We start from the raw sequence: 20,263 nt of genomic DNA on the forward strand, positions 1-20,263 counted from the left end.
TTAACATAACTATTTGTAAAAGTTAATACTGGATCTGAGTGATTACAATGATTTTAACTTACAATAGAAAATCACAGAGACAGAAAGAAAGTCACCTTTATTTGATGGATATAAACAAGCTGGCCAACACTCAATAGTAATATTCTGATACAGCACATACAATAGCAAACAGGGGCACTGAGGACAGCCTCCTAGGTTTAAAAAAAACAAGAAACATCACAGAGTATCCATGCTTCATTCAAAACTTTGACTCAGTCTCGCTTTTTTTTCGCTAGGGACTTCTTCTGATAAAGTTTTTTTAAATAGATTTTTCTCTTGTGCATTCATGACACACACACAGATACACACACATACTGACAAACACACCCATAAAGGCAGTTATGCACACGCACGCACACACTCGCAAACACTCGCACACCTCTTTTCTGGATACATTTACACGAGCAACCCCAAGAAACATGCTGCACTCTCACAAAACTGCACAGGCTGTCTACTAATGGGACACAGTAAGTGAGACACACATCACTCCCAAACACAACATCACACCGTCACGATGCACGATGCAGATGCAATTAATGAGTGAGGAATGATGCATCATGGGAGATTAGCTCACGTTCACACAGGTAGTCATTCAGCATGCTGGACACTCACGTTTAACTTGATCCTAGGTTTTCACTGTACAGCTCAAAACATTTACTTATACAAATAGTACAGTCTCAAACTGGCATTTTCAAGAAGCAGAAAACAATAGAAAAAATAAAGCTAACGTAAATAAAATAAATAATCTAAAAGTAAACAATATTTGTTCTTTCAAACAAAAAAGGTTCTGGCATTGGTCACAGTGATTTGTTTGATCCAAAGTTTTAAGCAACGTACAAAAAGAAAAATTAACCTGAATAACAACAATAAAGTGAAAATGTATGCTAGGCTTTTCATACTTTTTCTCAAAGGCTTTTGAACGACTGCTGACTCTACAGGCCTTTTATCTCAAGTTTTTCTTTACGGCTGCTTCCAGGCACAGATGCAGACTTAACTTCTTGACTCCACCTCACACTGAGCGCAATGTCAGTCATTCACAACCAGGATTAGTCTTAAGTCTAAGCCAAGGGAACCAGCCTCAGTCTCTATAAGCCTCTATGTTTCTTAAACCTTTTTGACACAACGGTTGAGAAATCGCTCTGCATAGAGAACAGGAGATTATCCTTACATCACCACTCTCAGTTGGCACATTCTGTTAAAAACAGCATGCATGGGCACAATTAAAATGTCTCATGTTTTCTACCATGTAAATTATATATGGTAATTCATGGTAGGAGAACCCCCTACTTCAAGTATTCGGTAGATAAGGACCTGAAAATGGAGGATTCGCACTCCGCCCCCCTGATGGTGAAGTGAGAGGATTTTTTTGCTCCTCTGTCTGTTTGCATTGTCTTCCCTTTTTTTTTTTTCCAAAGAAAAAAAAATCATATCAGGATCTTTCTCTTAACATTTGTAAACATGCACACGCACACACGCACACACACACGCATACCACACACACACGCATACCACACACACAATATGCCCATTCTAGGTAAGTGACAGGAGATGTAGAGGGTCATGATTGGAGCAGACATATGAAAAGTTGATGCGTGGATCATTCGGTTTGTGGAAGATGGGAGACAATTACATCTAACAATCAACACTTGGCCATATACTGGAGACACTCAGGCACCATAAGGGGAGGGAGAGGAAGTGGGGAGAGTAACAGTCTAATTCAATATTCCACTACACTGTAACAAAGTGTGTTGGTTTTTCTACTTAATCAGCTGTCACAGTCACATTTGTCACCACTTCGGTTCACAAGACGACGACGACAAACAGGTGAAAGAAATGCATCCCGACAGAGTCACTCAAACCTCCACTTGGATGTTAAAGTGATAGTCCTCACTCACAAGTGCAAGTTGTTCTGTCTGCTGAGTGCAGCAGACATAATCTCATTGCTACTTATGTGAGCTGCAAAAATTCAAGACAAGTCTTTTTTCGTGTAATTCGAAGTTGTCACCACAAGCAAATGGTCTTCAACTGAATGTTTTCACATTAAGAAAGGAATGTAATAATGTCAGCTTTTCTAGCCTTCTACATAGATTTGAATATACTTCTCTATTTCCCATAAACTGCTCTAAAGCTGTTTTTTTTTCTTCTGGGCTGTCCTGTGTTTTCAGACAGGGGAATGTTACTTGCTGCTGAGGGGCTTTCTCACAAAGTACAAATCAGAGGAAAATCACACCACTCAACGCGCTAAATAAGACATCTGTCTGACCTCCAGCCAGTTAGAAAAATAACCATGAAGAAAAACATAGATATATTATCTTTGTCAGTTTGAAACGATTTTCTGACCACATATAGACACACTCTATAGATTTCTCTCTATATGTATAATATATGCATATCTATCATATATGTGTACATTTTTTTTATGAGGCACAGGCCACCTTGTTGAGAAGGAGAAAACAAGTCACTATGTTCTGGGGGGTCACATGGACTACTGCTGGGAGAGGAGGTTTTCAGGGGAGAGGGGAGCAGGAGTGTACTACAGATCAGAGACTGGGCTGTTAGTGGTACAAATAGACCTGTAGGGAAAACATCTATTGTACATTTCCCCCACTTTAGAGTCTATGACGGCATTTATAGTAGCAGTAGTCCTCCAAGGTTGAATCTTATATACAAAGCTGTCTTTTACAGATTTCTACGAAGTCTTTTTTGGAATCAAGTCCCTCGACTGTAAAAGGACTAAAGATGCTCTTGACCAGGTCTTCTGACACCGTTTAGTTTGAGCACCAGCAGAAGCACCATTTGTAAAAATTCCTGCAAGAGGGAGGAGGTGCATAGGTGCATAGTCTCAGAACCTTAAAAGAATCTGATGGATATTTTCTGACCGCTCTCTTGGCCGCTCTGATTGGACGGATAATTACACTTTGACAAATTTCAGTCAGAATGGGGAAAATAAAAACGCATTCACTCTATGTTAACACCTGCATAGATTGATTATTTTTTGACTACTTCTGATTGAAATGAGGTAACATGAAGAAACACCATGGCAGCCACAGCCTTAAGGCCAAAACACGCCTATAAAGTGGAGGGCCCTGCTCATGCAGCCAAGGAAACCCCAATGCTGCAGGCATGGCCAAAGGCGGACTATTTGTAAACTCTAAGCTCTTTCTTTTTGCCAACAAGGTATGAAAACAAAAATCACTCAAATCTGGGGTGTGTGGAGCATGCTATACTCAAGTTTGGTGGAAACTAAGAGTACACTACATCACCTTTAAAGATGCTGAAAATGATCACCAGAAATGGAAGGCGTGGGTATAAAGGATATAAAAGATGTGACTGTGTGCCACACAGGGTAAAATATCTAAAAACATGAACAGGTGACTAAAATGAAATAAACAAGACAGGGAGGATAGAGCCAGGTAGAGGGGTCAGATGTCACCAGGTGGGTCAGCAGGGCAGTGAGGATTCAGGAATCGTGACAGAGTCAGCTGGGGGCAGCCAACCAGAGCGAGGTGGAGCGGACACCAAGAACACCATGATCTTGTATTAGTCAATGGAAGCAGGATGAAGAACAAAAATACTGAGCCAGATGACAGTCATGAGCTCTCTTGCTGGGAGGATGAAGAGGGCATCGTTGGCCTGAGGAGGTACAGCGACCAGCAGGTGACAGACAGCTGAGGGGACCTCTGTGAGACCTTTAGTGCTGGCCTGCCATGCCGATTACATGACTTGTCCACGCAGGAGTCTGACACAGAGCACATCTGTCTCTCCTTTGGCTACAACATCTGTCCCTTTACTTTGGACTCAGTCCTCCATCTGTGATCTGTGCAGAAGAAGTTGATGACATCTACTACCTTAAAAACAAAGAAGAGGTCCAGGGTCACCTTGAGCAGAAAATCAAGAAGAAGGAAGAGTAAAATGCAGGTGCGTGTTAAACAAGTTTATGCACTAATCTGTAATCTGCTATTATACTATGTGCAAGAGATTACCTGCTCAGCTGCCGGTCTCCCTGCATGACCTGCACACCTGAGTGCCCCCTCCTCTCCCAAATAAAATAAACAAAGGTCCTGCTGTTGAGTGTTGATTGGGTGGAGGTAATAAATGTTTGGTCTGGTGGTGCTTTAACATCATGGCTTGGCTGTGCTCCTCCAGTAGTGACTGAATCATCTAAGTGTGAGGGATATTGGAAAAGCATTCTCAAAATGAGTCAGACACTACAAGAAAAAAATAAACTAATTCATATCAATTTGAACATCTTCTTACCCCTCAAAACAACATTACAGCTTTGGTTGTCACAGCTAGGATTATGCCCAAATGCCCTCGTCGTCATCCTGATGTTGGCAAAGAAATGCATGGAGGGAGAAAAGAAGACAGAAACTGGTGTTTGTGCAGATTTTTACAAGCATAAGTAAAAGTAACGAAGAAATAATTAATGATAAAGAGTCACAGTGCAGATCTGGGCAAAGCTATACTTGAATTGTGTGGATTTTCAACATGACATGGAAAAGTTGGTTGCCTCAGCTTCCTATGGTGCCTTCAGGAGTGCCTAGAATTTGTTGTTTTTCACTGTTTAATTTAGAAGATTTTCCAACATTACAGATAAAGAGATGCCATCACATTAGCTTTCCAAATGCTCAACAGTCAGAAATAGAAATCCTACAGCAATGCAATAGCATCTGACATAATCTGAACCTTTGTGGACCAAAAGGACTCAATGCAAAAAAATCCTCACATGCAGAGAAATCTGCTGAGTGCAATGGTTCAAAATGTTTGGGAACAACTGTTTCTCAGCTTTTATGTAAGGGTGGTAAATTAAAGAGTTTTTCAGATACTAGTAGGTTTTAATAATGTTTGCGGGATGGGAATTTAATAAGAGTGATCAAACAGACAACATGGGAGACATCTCACCTGGTCCTGGTTGGGGCGATGACCAGCATGTGGGGGTCCTCTGGCCGGCCCTCCGCGATGATGGGGCGACGGATGACGTGGATGCTGGGTGTGGTGCGGGTGCTGAGGGTGTTGAGGATGCTGGGGGTGTGGATGTTGGGGATGGGGTCCTTGTTGTTGAGGACCATGTGGGTGTTGTTGGTGCTGTGGGTGCGGGTGCTGAGGTTGAGGATGTCCATGTGGGTGCTGTGGAGGATGCTGTGGGTGCTGTTGGTGAGCGTGTTGGGGCTGTGGGGGGCGTGGGTGCTGTTGATGCTGGGGAGGCTGTTGGGGATGTTGAGGATGCTGCTGGGTGTGCTGCGGGTGGCCTGGGTGTGGGTACTGGGGTTGTGGCTGCTGTGGGTGTGGATGCTGTTGTGGGGCCTGTTGGTGCTGCGGGTGTTGTTGGTGCATGGTGTGTGGGTATGAAGTCTGCTGGGGGTGGGGAGTGTGGGTTGCGTGGGGAGTGTGGGTTGCGTGGGGAGTGTGAGGAGCGTGGGGTGCGTGGGGAGCGTGTGGTGCATGTGGTGCGTGTTGTGCGTGGGGAGCGTGGGGAGTATGGGGGTACTGGGGTTGGGGCTGAGGCTGGGCGTGGGGGGGCTGAGGCTGGGGGTGGTGAGGACCGTGTGGGTGATACTGCTCGTCTTCATAGTTGTCAGCGATTAGCTTCATTCTGCTCTGTGTCTGTAAGAAGAGGAAATGGGATGATCTGCAGCTGTTAAAAGATCCTCATAGAGAAACCGCTGTTAGTCCTACAGACTTACATGTGTCACCACTTAATGATGCCAGGGAACATTTCTGCAGAAAACTGGACTATAAAAAGTTCCACATTTTGTTACAAAGTAACACTTCTTCAATGACCATCTGAGTTTAATAATACTAGTCAGAAAAATAGTCAATCTTAGCATGAACACCTGAACCACCGGGGCGTGTCCAGACTTTTTGACCGGCAGAGGAGCTGAGGCGCTGAGGCACTGTCTCATGCAAGACTGTCATAAGTATGATGCCTAACACAAATTAAAATAACTTACCTTCTCTGTCACAATAGTCATTTATACCCTTTGAAGGTATAATACAAATGACACAATCCTGTGTGTATTTTTTTTCATCTTAAAAAAGTTACATAACAGAGTTTCAACATTTAAGAGTGTCTTCTAAGCTAATTCATTCAGGACTCCCAAAGAGTTGTACACCCATTGTCTCAGCTTTAAGTTATAAGAATAGGGAATGTGCTATATTGAAATGCAAAGAAAGCTACTAGCATCCTGTTACCTCACAGCCCAAATACTTACTCAAGTCTCTCTACCTGTTGCCAATCATAGTTTAGGATTTTCATGTGAAACCAGGTTTGGCCTTCAGAATTCAAAGGGAGCTCATTCAAGCCCCGGCCACCCCACTGCACAAGTCCCTGCCAAGCAGGCTACAACATTTATGCTGGCTCGGCCCAAATCTTTTCACTTTTAATCACATCAATAACTCTCTAGATAATAAACATGATATATTTCTATAAAAACAAAATGGATGGTGTGTGGCCGAAGGGGGTAAAAGACTGGTGTTATAGCCAGATTTAAATGAGTCTTTAGATAGACATTTTGTGTGGGCAATATTTGGAGTGAAATATTATTATCTTTAGCTTTATGAGGTATATTTGTTAACTAGTTGCATACCCAGGGTTGACAATTTGAGTTAACCTGCTCTGCGTTTGTGTGTGTGTGTGTGTGTGTGTGTGTGTGTGTGTGTGTGTGTGTGTGTGTGTGCTCCTCCTCTAGCCTGTGACAGCAAGCATGCTGATAGGCAACCTTTAGAGGTGCTGTTTTTTGTTCTGTCCAGGGGGTTGGATGGCAGAGATGGTGCTGTTTGTAAACTGGAAAAGTGAACCAGTGTATGTCAGCATTAAATTATTTCAGTTACTGCAGCCGACTACTCTGTGTGTGATTTGTGGAAGATGGGTGTTGGTAACTCCTCTACCAACCTCAAGTGGCTAAAGAACAAAAGTTTGAATTAGCCTCATCAACTGGAAATGTTTCAGGCTGTTTACAGTGACTTTCTGTGGTATACATTGTTTGACCGGTGACTGCAATTATTTGTACCTTTGATTTAAGTTGAGACAAATATCTTTTCACTTTTTCTGTATGTTTATACTTAATACTTATGCCGTATTGTTCCTCTCTAAATGTACTGTTGTTTACTCATACCAGAATAATAGTGGTGAGAATTTGATTTTTGAATGAGATTCATGTAAAACAAATGAGGACTTGACTCAAAGGCTTTTTGACTTTACTTACTTAAGACTAGACTCCTTCAAGACCTGACATGACTTGAGGCTTGAAAGCAAACAGAGTTTGGACCCAGGTTTGGCTTGATAAGCAAACCTCTAATATTAAATTATAAAGCATTTGAATGGATTTCACTTCAGCTATGCAGATAAACACAGCACTACTAAGAAAGTATCTGAGCTGACGTGATAACTTGCAATGGCCTTGCAATTTGCTAAAAAACAAGTGTGTAACCCTGATTTGCTAATGAAAGCCTTTAGGTTGATTTAAAGCTGTGTTGAATGACTTGAGCCTCGACAAGCCTCAAAAGACATAAAGGCGGCTCTGACTCACACTCACAAAGTGCCAAAACTGGAGCAGCACTGAGGATCAGTGAGCATGCATGTGTACCACTCCCTGTAGATGAAATAGAAAAAATGGCTGGCTGCCTTCTGCAGCTATATCTTTCATTAAGATTAATGTTGCGTTGGCAACCAGCCACAGTACAGACTGTATATTCTTCGACATTGTGCTGCAGTACTAACGTGTTGTTTGAGCTGGTGCATCAGTTTGTCCCTCTCCCTCTTGAGGGCCAGCACTTCCTCCTGGGTCTTCTTTTTATTGGAGGCAGACAGTTCAAGCAGAGCAATATTAGCATCTTTCTCACTGATGGCTGCCAGCAGAGCTTGTTGCCTAAAAGAAAAAAAAGTGTCATCAGCACTTTAGATTTTAAAATAAATAACATTTAAAAAACAGTATGTGGGTAAGCACCTCCAAAGAGCACTTCAAGATGAAAAATAAACTGTAAATCAAACTGCACCAAATTCAGAAGCAGTTTGAGTGCAGGTCAAACTACTAATAGACAGGACTAAGCAATAGGAACAATGTGTTTGAAAAGAAAAGTCAAGTAACCTAAAATGAATTGCATAAAATGAGACAGATTACTTTCACATCAAAAGTATTCAGAACAAAGACTGTTCATGTACACTGTTTAAGTAGTGGGCGTAGCCTTTTAGTTCTACAAATTAAACTAGTGTGGTTTAAAGTTCAAAGTGCAGAATGTGCAATCTCTCTAATAGCAAGCAGGGAGTGACTGCAGTGGTTGCACAAAGAAATGTGTTGAATTGCTAGACAGGCAAAACCAGCTGGGTAAACTATGGTACTCCTTAGTTGATTTATCATTTCAATTAATGTTTCATTGATGGTATATATGGATTCAAATTACTTGTCAAAATCAAATTTAACAAACATGATTTCCATGATGTCAATTATGGTCCGCTTTGTGAAAAATGTAGGTATGTGTGGTGTGTTACCAGAGATTCAGTCATAACCACCAAAACCTGACAAACAGAATGAATAGATGGTAGTTCACCACCCTGCCAAAGAAAGCAGCTCACTTTTGGTTCAACAAAACCAACATAGCCACAGCATATGGTCCAACTCAAGGCCAAACAAGCCAATGGTTGGTATCTTGGTGGTTAAATCCACTTCTATACAGCCCACTGTAGTGTACCAGTTACAACGGATCAGTCAGGGAGAATCTGACAGCATTTTTAGACAAAAAAGGTACTATTGCACAAACTAAAACCCCAATTGGGGGCTCTCTTTAAGAAACTGAAATGAAACTGACGCATACTTCATCTCCAGGATTTCCTCCAGCTGTTTCCTCCGCTCTTGTCTCATGTTGGTGAGGTGGCCATCCCTCTCTTGTAGAGACTGCTGAGTGGAGGAGAGACGCTGCTTGGTGGAATCCAGCTCCTGCCTCGTCCTCTCCAGGGTGTTCATCAACTCCTCCAACTGATGAACCACAAGGATCATGAAGGAAAAGTAAATAAGATACACTGACATCTGGTTGTGTATTTTTTGCCTTTGATGATAGGACAGCTGAAGAGAGACAGGAAATGTGAGGAGCAGAGAGTAGGGGAAGACATGCAAATGGTCTATAGCCTCTGAACATGGGGCACGCACTTGAACCACAAGGCCCAGCAGCAACCTAACTTTTCTAGTTTAATGCAGTCTTGGTGTGGTTACCAAAATCATCCGCCTCCCCACACCCGACCTGTCTGACCTCAACAACAGAGCCATCATACACAGAGCACACACTATAACACTGGACCCCCAACACCCCATCTACTCAGTCTTCACACAACTCCCATATGGTCGCAGATACAGATCCCCATACTGTAGGCGAGCCCGGTTTGGCAGAAGCTTTGTCCTGTCAGCCATAGCACTGCTAAATAAAATGCCCATGTAATGTGTCTGGGGTGTTTATATGTGTTCGGTGTGCATTAATGTGTCCTGTGTGTTCATATGTGTCCGGTGTGTATATATGTGGGATGATGTGCACCATTGTTTTGAGGCTGGGTGGATGTTTATTGTTTATTTGTGTTTTATATATGTATTCTTGTACAGACGGTGACAACAAATCTCCTTATTAAGGACAAATAAAGATCTATCTATCCATGTGTTGTATATGGGGTGGAACAAATGGTGGAAACACCTGTAACTTATAAACCTGTAACTTTAAGAGCCTGTTTCAACCAACATTTCTTTTCCCTTGCAGCGTTTTCATCCTAAGTGAAGAATGGAGAAGAAATCAAACAAATTTCAGTCAGTCAACTCACATTGTAATGATTAAAACTATATCTCAGCAGCATAATATTAAATTTGGCATTGAGGCTCTGAACCTCATCATTCCTTGCAGATTAACCTCACATGCAGGAATTAACCCCCCCATGTCTGAGCCTTTAGGTGGATGCTGGGGTGGTGGGGGGGCTGAAAGTTTGAGTGCGGCACTGATGCAGGGGAGCAGTGGCATTGGTAAAGCACAGGCACACACCGGAAATCCTGCATCTTAAATAGACCACCTAATTGGGGGGATATTTTTTTCAGGTGATCGTAAGAATGCCGCATGGCAAATGTGAAAGTAGTGCAGCTCAACTTGCTCGAAGGCGCCACTCCATTCGTTTTTTAGAGGGTGCAGTTTCCAGGTCTAAAGCTTCTGCCAAGGCTACGCCACGATTTCTATCAGTTGTTTTTGTTTCCCGTTTCCCTTTTAAAATTTCATTGAATAAAAGCAAAATTTAACCTAGACTTCATGGTCTCTTCCAAAGGCAACAGATGTGCCAGGGAAAACTTTTTTAACCTGGTAACAGTAAGCGCTGGTGAAAAGCACCCTGAAATATAGGTGCTAAAATGTGGATGCTGCAAGAACAAATAATGCCATCAGTGTACACAAGTCCTAATACGTGGCTAATGGAAGCAACACCTAATTTGTTTCTAAATTCTTGTTTCTCAAGAGGACAGACACACCTTTACATGGTGGCCGCCATCCATGGTCCCGTCCTTACGAAGGTCTTGTCCTAAGCCTTTTTTGTCTCCTTGTGGTCCCAGTTTGATGTTTGGACCCTTCTTAGTCTGGTCTTTGCCTCCTTGTCTGTAAAACCACAAAACCTTGAGAATGTGTCTCTGCCAGTTGTTTCAAATCCCAATGTGAGTATGATTTTCTATTCAGAAATGTTAGACTTTTTACTTAAATACACAGTTAGTGAATATGGTTTTAGGATACAATATACGCCTATATATCACAACAAAATAACACATAGAACAAGAATGGACAATCATGGGCATTTTGAATGACTCCTGTTGCAAAATGGTACCACTCATGACATCACCTGGACAGCAACAGACATGAGCATCAGAGATGAATTGATTGCCTCATGTTCACACAACATTGCTGTGATGGCGCACAGGTTTAAGCGCCAGAGTAAGGATGGGATGGAAAGAGGTAGAGATGGACGCGCTATTGGGGGGGAGGGACATAACTTACCTGGGAGCTAGACTGCAGAGAGGGGGAGGTAAAGGTAGAAGGAAAGGGATGACGAAACAAGTGTAGGAGACATTGAAGGCAGCAGACGAGAGCACACAAAGGACAAAAGTAAAAAAAAGAGACATTAGAACCAGAACATAAAGAGACAACAACAACTGAAAAAACAACAACAAAAGAAAACAATACAGAGGACCCAGAGGAGATCACAGTTTTCATTGTCAAACAACCTGGGACACTACAAAGGAGCCTGTAACAGTAGCTGCTCTGCAGCCCGACACAGCTAATGCAGGATGCACCTTCTCCAAAAACATGATCCATGTGCATCGGCTGCTAAGCCTGGGAGTGGCAGACATGCAGTCAGACAGGCAGACAGCCGGGCAAAAGAAGAGGGGAGGAGTACAGGTCTTAGTGCCGAGCATAAGTAGGGGGAAGCCAACTGTGGTTTGACAAAGAGAAGGAGCAAGAGATTCAGTTATGAAAGCAGGGTTCTTTAGACAGAAAGAGACCCGAATGAACTGACACACTAAAGGACCAGGGGTGCAGTCCAGACCCTACCTACTACAGCACCTCACTTACTGAGCGCGTGTAGACCTGGAACACAGCAGCTCTATTCATGCAGGCCACTAGGCTGATCATTTCCCTTTGTGTCTGGTAGATCAAGCTAGGCAGGGGCGGGCGGGTTGGGTTTTGAAAGGAAAGAGCAGGAAGGTGGGCACCGGGAAAAATCAGTAGGAAAGAGAGGGACTGTCAGGTGGTGTTACTGGGACAATTTAAAGGTGCGAGAGTTACCGGGAGTTAGAGAGGCAGAGGGTGATTAGGGGGAAGAGGGCAGATGGGTGGATGGAATGAGCAGGGGAAGCGTGCTCATGGCAGGAAGAGGCCTCAGCTCTAAACACAGAAACTTCCTACACAAGCTACAACAAACAGCCAACACCACAAAAAGACACAAATAAGTGTGTGCATGTGTGTCTGAAAGAGTCATAGTGCGCGCATATAGATATTTTAACAAAGGGCACAGAGGGACAAAAAGTACAATATAGTTGACTAAAACTGCTGAAGAATTTAAAAGCATTTAGGAAAATCACACCAAGTTTAACATACTCCATAGACTCTACTCCATAGACAACTCTTAACACGAATAAGTCACCACAGATTGATTTACAGTATTTACAGTATTACTACAAGGGCAATTTTCATTTACAATAGCTTAAATGTTAAAATTTGATTGGTGGAGTTTGGTTGTTTTCTTGATGAAATCCTTGGTGTGATTATATTTATTGTGTTATGTTGCCATGCGGTGTACACAAACAGGCCAGAACAGGAACCCTGGTGTAAAGTAATGCTGATTAGACAGTAGACAACACTTTACACAGTGGTTCCCTATTTGTAGTAACGTCGACTGTTAAAGCTATCAAATAAATAGCACAGAATATATGACCATTGACATATATTTCAGTACACTGGTACTTTTGAACCTGGCGTGTTACATACCTTGAGTATCAAAGTTTTGAGCGTCATACTGACTTGTATTTTGGCTACATTTACGGTTAACACCACCTTAATTAGATTTTTTATGTGCTGATTTGTAATATGATAACAACATCTCTGTTTGTGCAGAGATAGATGGCAGCTAAAACATGCATCTAGAAAATGGAAACATGCAGATACACTCACATAAAAATTATCTACAGGGACTAATCAAAAAGATAATTATGGCACAAATGCAAACAGTTAGCCACTAAGCAAAAAACATGCTAAAAATAATAGCAAACATGTATCCAGTGATCTTTGTATCACGTGTACAGGAACAGCAATAACAGCACAGACACACTGATACAAAGATCTGTGAATGCGTCAGACAGCAGGCAGACCCAGGCACACATGTGAAACCAGACGCAGTTGCAGCAGTCGCAGTCGGAGACTTTAACCACGCAGCCGAGCTGAAGTGCCAGGGCAGAGCACTCACTTTCCCAGGAAATCCCACACCATGCCCCCTATCTGCTGGGGAGCAGCGGACACAGAAGGGAGCGGGTCAGGGGGAGCTCTGCCACCGGGACGAGGGATGGGGCGAGGGAGAGAGGGAGGGGGGCTGGTGTGTCAGGGAGGGGGGCACAACAGAGAAAGAGTTGCGTGGGACCGAGGTTGAGAGTGTTCAATGGCAGAGAGGGGGAAGAGAGGAACAAGTGGGCGAGACATAGAAGATAGAAAGAGGAACGGGACAGAAAAAAGTGGGTAAAGATGGCAAAAAGGACAAGAAGACTTAATTAATCAAACACCACTAGCAAAGATTGCATGACACTGACACAAGAAGGCCCTTATCTTAAGCTGGGAGGTAAAATGCAACCATTTTAACATGAACTGGTGGGAGTGGGAGAAGAAGAGCATTCTGCTGCTGTCATTGGTGGATATGTGCTCAAATGCAGTTCTCATGCGGTCAGACTGATCTTAGTCTCAGTGTCATCAGTATGAATTCTTCTCCAGGGAACTGAGTATGGTCTCGTCCTGCAGTGGAACCCAATCCAAAAGCTGCTGTCAGTGTTGAGACTTTGGGCCACGAAACACACTGAGAGATGAGTCAAGCGCTGATGAGGCCACCAGCTTTATTTATGTGCTCCATTAACTGAAATCAGTTTGACCTCTTCCATTAAGCGGGTGACTGAGTGGCACTCTGTGCTCTAATATCACATTTAACATTGTGTCACAAGTTTTTTCACAAAGCCTCTGCTGTATCTCAGCATTAAGCAGAAACTATGGTCCACTGACAGATGTATTTCTGAAGTATTTTACAAGCCAAAGACTGGATCCAGACCAGTTCACTGTGCTGACACACACTGATACACAACGACAGGAAATGGCAGATTATATACAGAGAGGCACATGGAAACTCACTTAAAACATAGAGAACATAGAACTGGACACCTTAAAGATTAAAGTGCAAGGGCTAATTCAACACCTCTGTACTTAAAAGTTCAGGATGATTACAGTCAAAGTTGTTTTCGACCAATATGGGAAACACAACAACAGCAAAAAACAAATTTCATCTGGAGGTGGGGATTTAATGTGCAATCTTCATATAAATAAAATACACATTTAATATTGATATTTTGTTTGTTGGTCCTGAGCTGTGTATGGTGGCTTGGGGATAATTATACAGAAATAATGATGACTAAAGTAATAATAAGAACTTTTCCTCCAAGCAATTTGATTGCACTTATAATTTAAGGTACTTAGAATAAGAAAGTTGCTCTTGTTATAGTTTGCTGAAATAGCATAAGTTGAACTCAATTTTCTGATGTAACTACAATGAGAAAAGACAATATATGTATTGTATTGTAATCAGTGGTGGGTAGTAAGGCGTTACAATTACTCTGTTACATGTACTTAAGTTGTTTTTTCCAAAAATTGTACTTCTGAGAGTAGTTGTTTAGCAGAGTACTTTTTACTCCTACTCAAGTAAATTTGTGTTAAAAAATATGTACTTTTACTTCGTTACATTGGGCTGTGCAGTCGCTACTTTTACCGTTCCTTTTTTTTTGGTCATTTTATTTGTTTTTACACTCAGCCAGCTCCTTCTGACCAAGAGCTATAAAAAGCCTCAACACTGAATGAACGGAGGAGTAGCTCCGCCCCCCCCTCCACCAACAGCTGAGGAGAAAGGCTGTGTTTTACCTGTATCGCCTTTGGAGGAACATGTTGACTCTGTGCCAACCATCCAGACTCAATTATAACTTCTAAATGACGAGGAGCAACAGTCACGCTGCCAACTATGTTCTGAAATCTTGAGCTTCAACATAGAACAATTAAATCTTAAAGAGCATGTTATAGTTAGTAATCAGTGAGGTAAGCTAAGAATCATACTGGTGTTAACATTAAACCTTAAGGAGCATGTTATAGTTAGTAATCAGTGAGGTAAGATAAGGATTGTACTGGTTAACATTAAACCTTAAGGAGCATGTTATAGTTAGTAATCAGTGAGGTAAGCTAAGGATTGTAGTGGTTAAGTAAGTTAAGTATGTAAGTAAGATGTACTGAAAATAAGTTAAAAGGTTAAAAGAAAGTTTGGAAGGCATACTTTTTTTTTTTTTGTAATGTTAGAGTATTATAGATGAATAGATCATTAAATGTCCCATGTTCTGATTACATCTCAGACACAGTTTGAAGTTTCAGCTTGTTTTAAAAAATGAAAGTGAGTACATTAGTTTGTGCACAGTGCAGCTCCTCTTTTTTAATGTTCCAAAGTAAACCATGCCTAACAGCATTCATTTTGGCATTTTCCTATTTATGTCACTTTATTAAAGGCAATGTGCACTTCACATTGTTATTAGCGTTTCCAAAACAATACAATTTTATATATGGTACTACTCAAAGTTACTCACTACTTGAGTAGTTTTTCCTGAGGTACTTATTTACTCTTACTCAAGTACTATTTCTACCATTACTCTTACTTCTACTTGAGTAACATCATTGTAAAATAACAGTACTTTTACTTGAATACTGTTTCGGTACACTCTACCCACCTCCGATTGTAATACTGTAATTGAGGTGTAGAATCCCTATGATTGAGGGTTCAGATACTTTAATCTATTCCTAAAACCTGTTAGTTAATTACCTTTCCAACTCAGCAATCTTCTTGTCTTTGTCATTCTTTTCTGTCTCCACTTCTCGCAGGATGTCTAGGAGTCGCTCCACCTCAGTCTGAGCCTTGTTGGCCTCGTCCTTGTAGTAGCCCACCTCCTTCTCCAGCAGCTTTACCCGGTCTACATAGTCCGGGTTTCCTCTGGGTCCGGACTGCTGCTCCACCTCATGGGCTTTCTACATTAGCATGTGAGGAAAAGAGCAAAACAGACAAACAAACATGCACACACCCGAAGACACACTCAGTTAACATTATAATATCCAAACATCCACGCAATCCTAGTTCAGTGTTTTACTGCCAACAAAGGAGAGATACACACATTGGGCTTCATTGTAGTCCATCAGTGTCTTATATTATCTACTCTCTCTCTCTTTCCTTCCTCTTTCTTTTTCTTAATGAATGAAGCAGAGTAAAATGTTGTGGGCAAGGGCATCATTAATGGTGCAGGCTCATTAGCTTTAACAGAGCAATTATTTAGCTCCATTTAATGGCCTTCTGAGACTCCCAGTCACTTTGCATGTTTTTATGTGTGTAGAATGGAAAGGTGTGTGTGTGTGTGTGTGTGTGTGTGTGTGTGTGTGTGTGTGTGTGTGTGTGTGTGTGTTTGTGTGTGTGTGTGTGTGTGTGTGTGTGTGTGTGTGTGTGTGTGTGTGTGTGTGTGTGTGTCTTCATGGTGCCAAAAATAGTAACATATAAGTGGTACCAAAATGATAAATCACGTCTGTCCCATTGGCTTTCTAACAAAGGCTAATCAGATGAGTACTGTGAGGCCAACATGGACTAAAGTCGCGTTTCCACCACTGAAACTTTTCCCAAGGAACAGAACCTTCTTCTGAAAACTTCTTCACACAACAAATACCAGGGTCTACATCTAATTCTGGGCACAAACCTCTAACATATCACAAAACTCTCCTTGCTTGGAGAATAGTACATTTTAATAGAACAGGAACTTAAAGGGGGGTCTGTAGCGCTAGAGATTTCTGATTTGTTGAGTATTTATTTTAGTTAAGCCACTTTAAAAAAAATCTTTTACTTGAAAAAAAATTTTTTGCTCAAAAAATCAACTGAACAAATGTTATGTTTTAATTAGCCCAGCTACAACAGCACCAGCATTGACTCACCCAACTCCGCTACAAAGTTGTGAACCACAAACAACAGAGTCAAAGCTCTTTTATGCTTTTTTTAGTGTCACACATTAAGTTCTTGCTATACACTGCAATACTGCAATATAATATTGTAACATTCATACAAAAATGGTGCAAAACTGTATGCTTTTTTTTTCTACGCAGCTCTCTAGACAGCAGAAAAAAAAGATGACCTAAAGGAACCTTTTAATACTCGAAAATTGGTTCCTGGGACTAAAAGTCCTGGGTACTTTTGGTGGAAACGTGGCTTAATACCTCCATTATTTAAGCAGTTTATAACTCCCAATTAAGTACATTTCAGCGTTACACATTACTCTTTAGACAATATGCAGCCACACATGTCAACACAAGTTGCTGAAGTGCAAGACTGATACAGAACAAGAGAGCATCCACCAAAACACTGCAGTGATCTTCAACCATGGACTGATACTTTAGGGCCGCACCACACTGACATGAAAGAAAAGCGTGGCAACACTGACAGTGACAACATGCAACAAGGTTGACAGTTTCATGCAGACCCAACAAAGCTGCACAGTCTCTGTGATTTTCAGTCAAAAGAATGGAGGAACAAAGGCATTAGGGACCAAGTCAATCTGTCTGCTAACAGTAACTTTCATATTTTAAGCATGAGGAGCAGTGTTAGAACTTAACTTGTAGAACATGTGTCTCAATGATTCAAGTTGTAAAATATACATGAAGTAATTTCAGATCCACTAATAAATATGTAAGTATATGAATTCTAATTTACAGGGAATTTTAGATTAAAAGTTTTAAGAGTCCAAAATTGACATTAGCATTATTCTTAAGATGGGAGTAATGATACGTATGAGGGAAGTAGGACCTTCACTTTCTGATGGTTTGAGTTATGTATGTATTAATTTATCCACTGTTACAGTGAAATATTGTTGCTGTTCAAGAAAGTAGAAAACGTACCTATCACAAGTTTTAGCCTTATCCCTAAATGTAGGATGTAAGTGTACTTTCTTTCTCATCAAAAAACACCATCATCAAAAAAAGTTACCACAGAAAACAACAAAAGAGCCATTATTAAAAGAGTAACAAATAAAATCAATCTACTTAATAAATTCTCTGATCAGATAGGGTGAACTGAAATTATTTTGTCTGTAGCACCAGTTTCCTCTCGTGTCACAAACACAAACAGTTGCATTATGCCTCTGAGTGCAGTTTGAAGCTCATTATATCAGAGCAGTGCGATGACCATCATGCATCTGGCTGGGTCAGTGCGTGAAGCAGAACCTGTGCTGGGGGGGGGGGGGGGGCTGGCAGGATCACCACCTAGCATGTTTCACAGAAGAAGTAACCAGTGTCCTCATGCTTTCAATATGTGCCTTAGAGCGCTCAAGAGAGGGACTTACAGGATTGTTCATGTGACTGAAAAGCTGCTCAGCTTGCTACATTGCAAACAGACGGGTTGAGGAGGGGAGTAGGATCGAGGAGGTCAGGATGGGGGGGAAACCCGGAAGAGTTAATTGTTAGGATTTAGTTTGAGCCAGAGGAGAGAACAGCAGGATCAGACATGTTACAATACATGTTTGACAGAGCAGTAACATTGTCTCAGGACAGCACATGTTGGTACAGGTTAAGGGCATCACATCACAGACAGATGCAGAGGGACAAACACGGGGAGAGTTTGTGGATTATGGAGGAGGATATTAATGAACTGGCTGCCTCCTGAAGCGGGCTAACATATCAGAGCAGAGAAGAACATGATGGTAGCCATTATCCTAATGAGCTGTGGTTTTATATAGGTGGAATAACGCTGCCGGATCAGTCCAGATAACAATAATACTTACAAAAATGAAGAAATCTAATGAAACGATGGAATAGACACAAACTCAGCTTTTAACTAAACTCTGTTACTTTCTGGAGCTAAAAACAATACACTTGTAGCAAATCTGTGACCACCTAATAGTCTCCATTCAAGTGTGAGGGAGCTAATTCCTTACTTAAGGGTGGGCACTCAGCTTTGGCTTTTTAGCCACAGTTCAGTGCAGTTAATGAAAGACACTGCTACACTCTTCATTCAGTGCAAAAAAAGCTCTCCATAGTTCAAACAAAACCAAAACATTTACCACTACTACAGTGTTTCTTAAAGAGAATTAGTCATTATTATTATTATCCATCTTTGTCTTTTTTTCCTGACAATATTAGTTTTTTCATGTAAAATCATACATTAAATACAGAAAGATCATTATTATCCTAGAAATGATGGATTGGAAAATAACAATCTTAACACAATAGTCATGTTGTAGCTGCTGGAGTGTTTAATCGTTTCACATCATCACAGATGCTCTAGAACAACTACAAGAACCAACAACTGATCATTTGGGCCAAGATGAACTTTTTTCCCATGATGCACTGTGGACTTGTCTGAACTATGATTGCTTTTAAACCTGCTTGCTCAACTGTGCTGACAGTGACAATTAAACAACTTAATTTAAGCATACATCTACTGTAGATTAGTAATAAAAAGTTTCCTGTTTCAAAAAATAAAAAACAGATGTGCACATTAGCCTGTATCTTTAAGACACACACTGCACTGTGTGACACACACTTACCTTCTGCAACTGCGTCTCCAACTTACTACACTCCTCCTTTTTCTGCTCGATGGCGATCTCCAGTGACTTTAGCTTTGAATCCTTCTTCAGGCCAGATGACGCCAGAGATGAAGCATGTTCTTTCAAATCGATGAGACTGGACTGCAGATGAATGAACAGCACAGGTTTAAACATGAGGCTTAAATGTTAAAGAAAGGCCACAGAGACACGTAAGGCACATCTGTTAAATAACATGAAGTCACGGGAACCCATCCTTATATGAAACAGACATTATTTTTCCTCCATGCAAACTTACTGACCTCTTTGTCTGTTAGTTCTATCTGAAGGCTGTTGACCTTCTCCTTCAGATCCTTGTTCTCCTTCTTATATAAATCCACTTCTTCCAGTCGTTCTCTGTCTTCTCTTTCTCTTTGGTCCTTTAAGCGCTCAATAATCCTCTCCTGACACACAAACGTACGAACACACAAAAACAGAATTAAAGGAACGCCTCTTCAGAAGTTTTTAAAGTCTAATAAGCGACACACATTTCAAGCAACCTGTGTGCTAATTGTTTCAAAAACAATGAACTGATTGATGTGTTGTGAAAAATGACAACTGAAAAACATACATACAATAAACAACAAAGAATAGTAAACCTAAACAATTATTGAAAATTATTATAAGCAACACGGAATAACATCAACAAACATTTTCAAAAATTCTTTGGAGTAGTGCTTTATCTTGAACATTTGAACAAGTTGCAAATGCTTTGGTACATCTATGCAAATGATTCTGTACAATTCTCTGCTGTTTCCAACATTATCAATTGCTTATGTCATGTTGATCAAAATGTATTATAATGGGTCTCTGTTGAAAAGCCT

The 20,263-nt window shown here is 41.2% G+C and overlaps 1 protein-coding gene across 1 annotated transcript in view; it reads right to left on the reverse strand.

Moving 5' to 3' along the window:
- Positions 1-78: 78 nt before the first annotated feature.
- The window catches only part of erc2 (ELKS/RAB6-interacting/CAST family member 2), a 41,714-nt gene continuing 21,529 nt past the window's right edge, over positions 79-20,263 (reverse strand). The window contains exons 8-17 of the mRNA XM_034705039.1: positions 19,703-19,843; positions 19,404-19,544; positions 15,653-15,855; positions 10,527-10,650; positions 8,851-9,011; positions 7,760-7,907; positions 4,942-5,643; positions 4,297-4,364; positions 4,023-4,200; positions 79-3,917 (exon numbers count right to left, since the gene is read on the reverse strand). Of these exons, the coding sequence (XP_034560930.1) occupies positions 4,338-4,364; positions 4,942-5,643; positions 7,760-7,907; positions 8,851-9,011; positions 10,527-10,650; positions 15,653-15,855; positions 19,404-19,544; positions 19,703-19,843 (1,647 nt within the window). The 3' untranslated portion in view covers positions 79-3,917; positions 4,023-4,200; positions 4,297-4,337. The remainder of the gene's footprint in view (positions 3,918-4,022; positions 4,201-4,296; positions 4,365-4,941; positions 5,644-7,759; positions 7,908-8,850; positions 9,012-10,526; positions 10,651-15,652; positions 15,856-19,403; positions 19,545-19,702; positions 19,844-20,263) is intronic.

Source organism: Notolabrus celidotus, chromosome 1 (assembly GCF_009762535.1).
Source record: "Notolabrus celidotus isolate fNotCel1 chromosome 1, fNotCel1.pri, whole genome shotgun sequence".
NCBI classification, from domain to species: Eukaryota; Metazoa; Chordata; class Actinopteri; order Labriformes; family Labridae; genus Notolabrus; species Notolabrus celidotus.